Source organism: Littorina saxatilis, linkage group LG5 (assembly GCF_037325665.1).
Source record: "Littorina saxatilis isolate snail1 linkage group LG5, US_GU_Lsax_2.0, whole genome shotgun sequence".
NCBI lineage: Eukaryota > Metazoa > Mollusca > Gastropoda > Littorinimorpha > Littorinidae > Littorina > Littorina saxatilis.
The window spans coordinates 30,900,905-30,911,933 of NC_090249.1; the positions used below are offsets into that span (position 1 = coordinate 30,900,905).

At 41.0% G+C, this 11,029-nt stretch overlaps 1 protein-coding gene across 1 annotated transcript in view; it reads left to right on the forward strand.

Moving 5' to 3' along the window:
• The window catches only part of LOC138966847 (uncharacterized), a 12,112-nt gene extending 5,424 nt beyond the window's left edge, over nt 1–6,688 (forward strand). The window contains exons 4-7 of the mRNA XM_070339202.1: nt 1,694–1,892; nt 2,625–2,847; nt 3,520–3,593; nt 4,448–6,688. Coding sequence (XP_070195303.1) covers nt 1,694–1,892; nt 2,625–2,847; nt 3,520–3,593; nt 4,448–5,055 — 1,104 coding nt within the window. The 3' untranslated portion in view covers nt 5,056–6,688. The remainder of the gene's footprint in view (nt 1–1,693; nt 1,893–2,624; nt 2,848–3,519; nt 3,594–4,447) is intronic.
• The last annotated feature ends 4,341 nt before the right edge of the window (nt 6,689–11,029 follow it).

Below are 11,029 nucleotides of genomic sequence, written 5' to 3' on the forward strand. Positions count from 1 at the left end.
CAAGAAAAATTGTAATACAAATACGTCTAAAGCAGAATTACATTCTACATCAGATCGTCTACCAAGAAAGGTCTGAAAGACAAGAAACGGGCATCAGTTTGAGAACTGTTTCGATCTGTTTCCCTTTTATTGAAAACAAATTAAGCAGAACGACTTAACACATGTATCTGTAGGTCACATGCAAGAGGAAACAAATCATGTCACGTACGTGTATATCCTACACACGCGAGAAAGACCAGCCGTAACTATACAATATATCTATTTGTGTGTATCGTGTAAAATGAGGTTTAGAAGTCAAACTAATTATTCAAAACGATGGAGACGTCTTTAAGTTTGAGGTAGATTGCACAGAAGTATTTACTGTAGGATAAACAGAATAGTACTAGGCTTCCTGAAAAGTGTACGCTCGTTTCTCCTTTGAATATTGATTATTTTCTAAAGAACTACACAATTATACATGTGTTAGTAAAATCGTCTAAACTGGGAAAGCCATTAGTATTCTCTATGTATAAGATCTGCAAAGATATCATAGTATGAATCAAAAAACAAGAAAGGTATGTTGTTGGAACGTTTGTTATTGACAAAACAATACGTTACAGTCACAAATATATCGACCCAACGGTCTTAATTTTTAAGTGAACAGACAAACACTTAAAGGCACAGTAAGCCTCCCGTAAACCATCACAGATACTGCCAGGCTTTTACACACAGTACAAACACCCTTCCATTTGAACGCTCACCAAACGGGAACATCCTAGGTGCCCTACGTAAAGAGCGAGCAATTTTCAAAGAATTAATTTTGCGGATTGTGTCAGAGACAATCGGACCGTGGTGTGTTTTGGCGCTAGACCTAACTTTTAAAATCTAAATAATAAATTGACAGCTTGTTACACAAACATTCTTAAATCATAAAAGAATTCTTTTTTCATCAAGACAAGATCAGTACAATTCGAAGTTTTGAAAGTTTGAAGAAAGGAAAGCCCGGAAGCAGGGTCACGCAAGGTCGTGGTTCTCGTAGCAGACGACGGTTTATATTACCTATCGCCAGTTCCTCTGAAATGTCAAAAGCCATCGCTAGAGTTCTTGTGAACCACAGCCGTTTGTTTTGTGCATGAGTCAGAGGTACTTAATAACGTGCTTTTGCAGATAAGCTCACAGCGAGTCGCATTCAAATCAGTACTAACTGACGACTACATTGTGAAAAAAAAGAAACTTGATCACACGGGTTCACGATGGCTCAGGGGTAAGATAAACCACGCAAAATTAAATTCTTTGAAAATTGCTCGCTCTTTACGTAGGGCACCTAGGATGTTCCCGTTTGGTGAGCGTTCAAATGGAAGGGTGTTTGTACTGTGTGTAAAAGCCTGACAATATCTGTGATGGTTTACGGGAGGCTTACTGTGCCTTTAATGACAAAAACTAAGCTTGATGGAATTTTCGGCCGCTCGCCAGGAAGGCACAAACGAATGTGATTATATGACGAAATTAATGACGTTGTGAAAGGGAATATACTTTATGATAGTATGAGACATTGCATATATCTGACACTGAGTTCTAATTTGTTTGTTTGTTGTTTGGGGTATTTTTACAAGCAGTGTCAAGATATCTAGTCTCAGCATTTGGTAAGAGAAAGCTCCGATCAAATCAGTTCCAGCGAAAAACAAATAATCTGTTCCTATTTCCTGTTGCACAGATAGTGTTTGAAGGAAGGAAGATAACGAGCGAGTCATGTGGAGGCACGGTTGACGTCGATGACATTGTCTTTGAGTTCAGCCAGCCAGACATTACTCCCCCTTTGCTAACACAAAAAACAACATCTGTTCCAACGACTCAGCTATCGACCGGGAACACGCACGTGGACACCGATACCCAAGCCAGCGAAAATAGCACAGGTAGATGCCGTTTCAAGTAATTTTAAGACATGGTGTTTGATTTTTGTTCTTGTTTTTATTCTTCTGTCGATCCCTTATTTGATATGCCATCTTGATTTACTGCGTCAATCTGCGAGATCAATTAATCAACAACAAAAACTTCCAAATCTACATCGTAGGCAGGCATGCAGGCTGTTGAACTTGTGTGTGTCCAAGCGTCAGGATACTCCCACCCCATGTAAAAGCCTGGACAGACATAATCTGTGACGGTTTACATGATCGTTGTCACAGGAAGGGATTTGGCTTTAAAGCCGTACATTACAACTGAGTACGGCGATCTGATGTGATGCAGCTGTACCGCTTTACCAGGTAATCATTACGGGGAACATTTAAAAAGAAAAAATGGTCTGAAGTTCCTCTTGTGAATCCCATAAAGGCTGTCATTTACCTTTTCTGTATACATGACTCTCATTAAATGTTAGCGTTGATTTTTTCCCCGCAAAACTATTCAGCTGTATCAAAGATGAAGAAGAAGAAAGCAATTCAAGGTAAAAATGCATGGACTGCGCCAACCCCATGTCGAAAATTAACTTAATCGTTAAATAAAGCACGGGTATGGGCGTATTGTACAGAATGCGGTCGTTTTGATTATATGCATCTTAATAGATTTCACACATCAAAAAAGTTTCCCGAAATTAAAATAAAATCACGGAACAATAAGAACAATAAAGACTGACCCTTTCTGTTTTACAGCACCCGATAATTCCCAATCCAAGATTGACACGGATGCATACTCTGCGAATGACAGCGACTCCAGTGTCTCGTCTGCAGTAATTGCGGCTGTAGTCGCCATTATCCTCGCTGTCGTCATCATCATTTGTCTCATCCTCATCGTGTTCTTCTTGAGAAGACGAGCTCAGAAACAGGGCAAGACAGATCACTGGACCTTGCATCTATTCAGGACACAAAAGACACCGTGAGTATGAGACCTAAGACGCAAGACATGACAACTTTATTATCTCAACTGAGACATTTTGCATGTGGTGCAGTGCAGACAAAATTATTAGAAGCAACAGACATTTTATCAGTGATCCCACAAGCCCTTTTTCAAAACATTAGTCAGCTCTTGACAAAGAAAACAAGTATAAAAACTGGGCCTTACACATCGTGATTACAGGACATTTCTCAGGAAGACACATCACAAAATATATATTCATATATGGATGACCGGTTACCAATTTTATTTCCGGTAAATTGGAATGTTTACCGGTAAAAAAAGACATTTCCGGGTAACCCGACCCCCGGTTGTTCACATGAAAAGTTGAAAGAGCACACAATCCAGTCACACCAGATGTTATCAAAAGCACACATAATCTAGCGTTGCATCATGGAGAGCTCAGTTGATCCGATTCATCTCATGATAAGCTTTATTTGTGAAGTCGCATCCATCCGTTTGCTTTATAGTTGGATGAGTCAGCCAGTACATTAAGTTCACATGAGCAAATCAAACTTCCTTGCTCTCTCTCTCTCTCTCTCTCTCTCTCTCTCTCTCTCTCTCTCTCTCTCTCTCTCTCTCTCTCTCTCTCTCTCTCTCTCTCTCTCTCTCTCTCTCTCTCACTCTCTTCACAATATTGATATGCATTTTCAGGTCACCAAGACCCACTCGTGCATCGGCCGTTTACACCAACGGTTGTTATGTATCGTGCAACGATCAAATGCAAGGTAGGTGTACATAATCCTTTCACAGTCCAATTTATCGATCAAATATTATATACCTGCGAGTAAAATTTCAATTGTGATAAACAAGAGATTAAAGGCACAGTCCTTCACTCGAACACAGTTCTGCTTACTATCCCAGATATGCCCAGGAATTCAACAGTTGCAGTTTAAGAAATGAATTCATTGAAATCAGTTCAAAGTCCCATTCTGCACAAAAACCAACCAGAGTGTTGATTGTTGTCATGTGTCCAAGAAGAAGGATGGCCGTATCTGTTCACACGGGAAGTATACTGGGCTTTTAACAGACTTACAAAAGGAAAACCCTATGGTTAGTGACGCTTATAAGTAAACACATACGAACTTCTGTATTTTGAAAACTGTACACCAGACAATTATAGAATTAAGCAAAAGTGTCAATATACCCTCCCAAGTAGATATTTCATAGTTTTAGGATTGTTGATCAATGTGACCAACTCGTTTGAAAAGGTCAAGGCGAAGAAGAATCGGGAAAAAGATATACTTTGAATTACTACAAATACCTCACATCGCCATACCATCTCTGTTTTGCTTTGGTTCTGAATTTCTCCCTTTCTTCCTGGCGACAAAGGGTGAAATTAAAACGAAGTGTAGTTACGCACTGCACGGGTTCAACATGTTCATCAGATTTGTTGTAAGAAATGTCAACAGCTAATTTCAAGATACAATGAGTGAGAACGGCTGCAAGCTGCTGGGTAAGAAAAGTTGTTTGATTGATCAGATCGGAAGGATCCAGTCTTGTGTTAAAATGATGGAACATCACCACTTCATGATGTATCTTTAATTCATTAATTGATATATAATTTGCTTGTGTTTTGCAGCAAACCCCGGTTCAAACAACTCATCCGGAATCCACAGTGGCGGTCACACGGCTTCTGTTCATCACTACAGCACAGTAGACGACACTGGCTACGAACTCTCATCACCTTTTTCACCCAACACCAACGAACAAGGCAGAGGATCTTGCTCCAATAACCAAGACAGCTACAACGTTCTGTCCCTCAAAGACCCTCAAGACCACCCTCCCCCTGGACCGCTTCCCGAAGACTTCTATAACCACCTCAACGAAGACGGAAAAAACCCCGAGCAAAGATCCAATCCCAGTGCTTCAAGCAGTCACCACGGCCAACCAGGAATCCAGGACAATTCGAAACCAAGTCACCTCCAGGATGAAAACTCTGACTCTCCAGCCAAACCGATTGATCACTGTTCCGTCTCGAGCAAAACTGGAACCACTTCCAACGTGGCAGGAGCAGCGGCAACTGATTACGAAATCGTCGGTGATGACGGTGCTGATAACATGATGGTGTCGTCGCTCTCAGCTTCCTCTGGCGCTGATGTCTACAACAGGCTGGGAGTGACAGTGGAGAACGGGGACGACCTGCCTCAGAACCACTACGACCATTTCAACGACACAGAGGGGGAGTAAAGTAGAACAAACGCTGAGGAAAAGACTCGAGATGAGCAGAGAGAGCTGGCGACTGATCTGTACAGTCATGCATTAGAATGATCACTCGGACAGGAGATAAAAACCTTTCTATAATTAGAAATCAAACAGAAAGATGAACACAGACACACAAACATCCACACAAACAAACACACACACCCACATTCACACAAACATACACAGACACACACACACACACACACACACACACACACACACACACACGCACACACACACACAAACACACACACACACACACACACACAACCGCGCGCCGCTAAGCGTGTATGCACGCACGATTACACACTTACTCGTACAAACATCGAAACTATGATACGCGGCAATCTCTCTCTCTCTCTCTCTCTCTCTCTCTCTCTCTCTCTCTCTCTCTCTCTCTCTCTCTCTCTCTCTCTCTCTCTCTCTCTCTCTCTCTCTCTCTCTCTCACTAAATCACATGTCCCTTAACCCGCAAAAAAATGCATGATTATAACAACTAAGCAAAAACGCCAAAACATAACCTCAACATTTCACGATTTAACGATTAATGATAAAATTGTGAAAAAAGTTGACCATCATAAAGTGTTGGGAGTGACCATTGATAACAACCTGTCTTGGTCACATCACATCAAAAAACTTTCTAAATTCATATTCAAGAAAATATATTTCTTATCTAGAATCAAGCACTTTATGAATTTGGAATCCATGACATTATTCTTTAATGCACATATTCAGTCTGCGATTGATTACACGTCGACCTTGTGGGACTCGGCAAGTGAAAATTCATTCAAAAAGGTGGTTAGATTACACAAACGAGAGCTTAAAGTAGTCTTATTAAAGAAAACAACCCTATCTGAGTTAGGCATTTTCCCTCTGAAGGCAAGGCTATAATGTAAAGGTTAGTTAGTTGGTTGTTGCTTTTTGGGTCCAGCGGACCATATAGGCCAAATCTATAATGTAAAGGTACCCTTATGCATAACATTATTGATGGATGTGTACCAGAAACCATATTTTCACAAATTCACGTTGAGAAATTCACGCAAATTGATGAGATTGAACAGTCCTCTAACTAGGATTGACCTATTCAAGTCTAGTTTAGTTTATTCAGGTAGCAGTCTCTGGAACTCTCTTCCACCTTCCTGCGGCAAACTACCAGCACAGACGTTTTTAAGACCAGATATACACCTTATCTCATGAAGTCTCATTTCTGTTTTAAATCATATTTAACTGCCAATGGATGTTACTCTGGTATCCTGTGACAGCTTGTTGTGATAACCTGTATGATGTACTGAACAAAGTCTTGCCATGCCTGCGATAACGTATAGATGACAGTTATAACGGTGAATGAGAGAGAGAGACAGAGAGAGAGAGAGAGAGAGAGAGAGAGAGAGAGAGAGAGAGAGAGAGAGAGAGAGATTATATTTTATGATATAAAGGATAAACGAGAGTATGTACGTGGACGTATGTGAGGGTGCGGGTATGTATACGTGTCAAGTTGTGTGGGTTATGTGTGTATGATGTGTACTTTTATGTGTCTATATGTTCTGAGAGTGTGTTTTTTATGTGATATTTCTCGTACACGAGCCAAAAGAAACATTTCTGTTGGTTGCATTCAGACTGAATAAAGTTTTATTGAAATGAATTCAATTCAATTCAATTCAATTCAAAATTAAAATAAATATTACTATTTGTCGCTAGACAGCTGAAAGGTCGTTAAGACCAACAACCGGTGCTTTTAATCAATGTATTACTTTACTCTTTTTTGTTAAATGATTTTTTGAATGCCATTTAGTAAGTCAATGGGCATGGTGTTTTAAGCTTTGTTGCACGGGGGATAACCGGTCAAAGGCCGAACAGAAGCCGAATGCCGCTCATGACACGTGTGAAGGCAAGTTTTGTCTGTTTTCTAGGTATTGTTTGATTTATGTCGGGATTTAAGGTAAGCTACTGATTCAGCGATGACTAAATGTGTTTCTCGATGCATAAAAAGTCAGGGAGCGATTGATATTTGCCCGTAAATATCCTTCAAAGCTGAAAATGTCCGCGATCGAGCACCGGAAATGGCTGTTCGATGGGTTTTGCAAGTAGAAATGTGCTTTATTTCACCAAATCAGCTCGTATTTGGTGTGGGTACGGGATTCTAGAGGACGAAGGAGTCATAAGAGGTGCAAAGAAGTGCTATTTGGGAGTAGAATAAATCTTCCGAGACAGTAGACAAGAGAAGGTCATATTTGAGAGAGGAGCGCGTAGGCCGATTGTCTTTCCGACAAGCGAATGATACAGCAGATTAATCATTCGTTTTGACCAGAAACCTAGTCTCTAGTTTTTATGAATGAGTTTTTTAATTAAAACAATCACGAGAACTCTCTCGCTTAGCCTAATGGCTGTTCGATGGGTTTCGCAAGTAGAAATGTGCTTTATTTCACCAAATCAGCTCGTATTTGACATCGGTTTGGTATATATATATTTTTTTTTTCTAATCCTACCGCGAACTGGATAGCAGACGCGGCACGACTGTTGCACCACACTTTGAAGTAATCCCACACTTTGAAGTAAATTACTTCAAAGTGTGGGGATGTGCCCCACACTTTGAAGTAAACCCATTTTTTACTTCAAAGTGTGGGGGGATCTTCCCACACGTTGAAGTAAACTCAGTTTTTTCTTCAAAGTGTGGGGGGATCTTCCCACACTTTGAAGTAACTTACTTCAAAGCGTGGGACTTTTGCATTGCCTGTTTGAGCCTGATGATTTTGTCAAAAAAATGGCAGTCTTTTGGATGAGTGAACAGAAAAAGTGAGCGAGCCAAGAAACATAGCGATGTTTGTTATCAGGCTTTAAAGGCATATGTACGGGCTCCCGTGTTTACAAAGTGTAGTTTGCCCATAATCGATGTCAAACGCACCATAAGACCATGTAATGACGATATGTCGCCATGCGCGGACCATATACATGCATTACAGCTTGTTCTAGCCTCTGAAAAAGTGAGGATGTCAACAAAGACGCGGAGTTATTTCCCTTGCGTCAACGCTACCTCTGTTGGCAAATCTATAAATAGGACGATCTAGATCAAAATAAAAATTCAAATATCTCAACATTTAAGGGGTCCTAGACCACAATATCTTGCAGGGAACTTAATTTAGCATGTCTCCAGCTGTGGGTAAAGCAATTAGCGTGTATAGTCATCGAGTACATATGGCTTTAAGCAATGTCCCATTAATTGTTGAGTGTGACGAAAACTCGTGGTGACGATTTTAAAACATGTTGGGTCACGCATGGTCCAATCTTACATGGTCCAACCTTACATGGTCCAACATTACATGGTCCAACCTTACATGGTCCAATCTTACATGGTCCATATATATTATTGGACCATGTAAGATTGGACCATGTAAGATTGGACCATGTAAAATTGGACCATGTAAGGTTGGACCATGTAAGGTTGCACCATGTAAGGTTGGACCATGTAAGGTTGGACCATGTAATATTGGACCATGTAAGATTGGACCATGTAAGGTTGGACCATGTAAGATTGGACCATGTAAGGTTGGACATGGTAAGATTAGACCATGTAAGGTTGGACCATGTAAGGTTGTCCATGTAAGGTTGGACCATGCAAGGTTGGACCATGCAAGGTTGGACCATGTAAGATTGGACCATGTAAGGTTGGACCAAATAAGATTGGACCATGTCAGATTGGACCATGCAAGGTTGGACCATGCAAGGTTGGACCATGTAAGATTGGACCATGTAAGGTTGGACCATGTAAGATTGGACCATGTAAGATTGGACCATGCACGATTGGACCATGTAAGGTTGGACCATGTAAGATTGGACCATGTAAGATTGGACCATGTAAGGTTGGACCATGTAAGGTTGGACCATGTAAGGTTGGACCATGTAAGGTTGGACCATGCGTGACCCAACATGTTTTAAAATCGTCACCACGAGTTTTCGTCATACTCAACAATGGGACATTGCTTAAAGGCATATGTACGCGCTCCCGTGTTTACAAAGTGTAGTTTGCCCATAATCGATGTCAAACGCACCATAAGACCATATAATGACGATATGTCACCATGCGCGGACCATAATACATGCATTACAGCTTGTTCTAGCCTCTGAAAAAGTGAGGATGTCAACAAAGCCGCGGTGTTAGCTCCCTTGCATCAACGTTACATGTGTTGCCAAATCTATAAATAGGACGATCCAGATCAAAATGAAAATTAACATATCTCAACATTGAAGGGGTCCTAGACCACAATATTTTGCAGGGAACTTAATTTAGCATGTCTCCAGCTGTTGGTAAAGCAATTAGCGTGTATAGTCATCGAGTACATATGCCTTTAAAGCCTGATAACAAACATCCCTATGTTTCTTGGCTCGCTCACTTTTTCTGTTCACTCATCCAAAAGACTTTGCCATTTTGTTTGACAAAATCATCAGGCTCAAACAGGCGATGCAAAAGTCCCACGCTTTGAAGTAAGTTACTTCAAAGTGTGGGAAGATCCCCCCACACTTTGAAGTAAAAACTGAGTTTACTTCAAAGTGTGGGAAGATCCCCCCACACTTTGAAGTAAAAAATGGGTTTACTTCAAAGTGTGGGGCACATCCCCACACTTTGAAGTAATTTACTTCAAAGTGTGGGATTACTTCAATCAATCAATCAATGAGGCTTATATCGCGCATATTCCGTGGGTACAGTTCTAGGCGCTCTGCAGTGATGCCGTGTGAGATGAAATTTTATACGGCCAGTAATTGCAGCCATTTCGGCGCATATTTACCTTTCACGGCCTATTATTCCAAGTCACACGGGTATAGGTAGACAATTATTAACTGTGCCTAAGCAATTTTTGCCAGGAAAGACCCTTTTGTCAATCGTGGGATCTTTAACGTGCACACCCAATGTAGTGTACACGGGGGGGGGGGGGGGGGGGAGTTCGGACACCGAAGAGAGTCTGCACACAAATTTGACTCTGAAATAAATTTCCGCCGAACCTGGGATCGAACTCACGCTGACAGCGGCCAACTGAATACAAATCCAGCGCGCTACCAACTGAGCTATATCCCCTTCAAAGTGTGGTGCAACAGTCGTGCCGCGTCTGCTATCCAGTTCGCGGTAGGATTAGAAAATATATATATATATACCAAACCGATGTCAAATACGAGCTGATTTGGTGAAATAAAGCACATTTCTACTTGCGAAACCCATCGAACAGCCATTAGGCTAAGCGAGAGAGTTCTAGTGATTGTTTTAATTAAAAAACTCATTCATAAAAACTAGAGACTAGGTTTCTGGTCAAAACGAATGATTAATCTGCTGTATCATTCGCTTGTCGGAAAGACAATCGGCCTACGCGCTCCTCTCTCAAATATGACCTTCTCTTGTCTACTGTCTCGGAAGATTTATTCTACTCCCAAATAGCACTTCTTTGCACCTCTTATGACTCCTTCGTCCTCTAGAATCCCGTACCCACACCAAATACGAGCTGATTTGGTGAAATAAAGCACATTTCTACTTGCAAAACCCATCGAACAGCCATTTCCGGTGCTCGATCGCGGACATTTTCAGCTTTGAAGGATATTTACGGGCAAATATCAGTCGCTCCCTGACTTTTTATGCATCGAGAAACAAATTTAGTCATCGCTGAATCAGTAGCTTACCTTAAATCCCGACATAAATCAAACAATACCTAGAAAACAGACAAAACTTGCCTTCACACGTGTCATGAGCGGCATTCGGCTTCTGTTCGGCCTTTGACCGGTTATCCCCCGTGTGTTGCGTCAGTGCAAATGCAATCTACTTTACTCACGTCAAATGAACGGCATTTTTCTTCCAAGCCGCCGCAATGTATTGTATGTACATTTTATAATGTGTTCTTATTTCAGTTTATCTATGAACATGTAGCAATTATTTTCTTTATTTGTTTATTCTTTAGCCATTTTAGACTAGCCGAGGGCC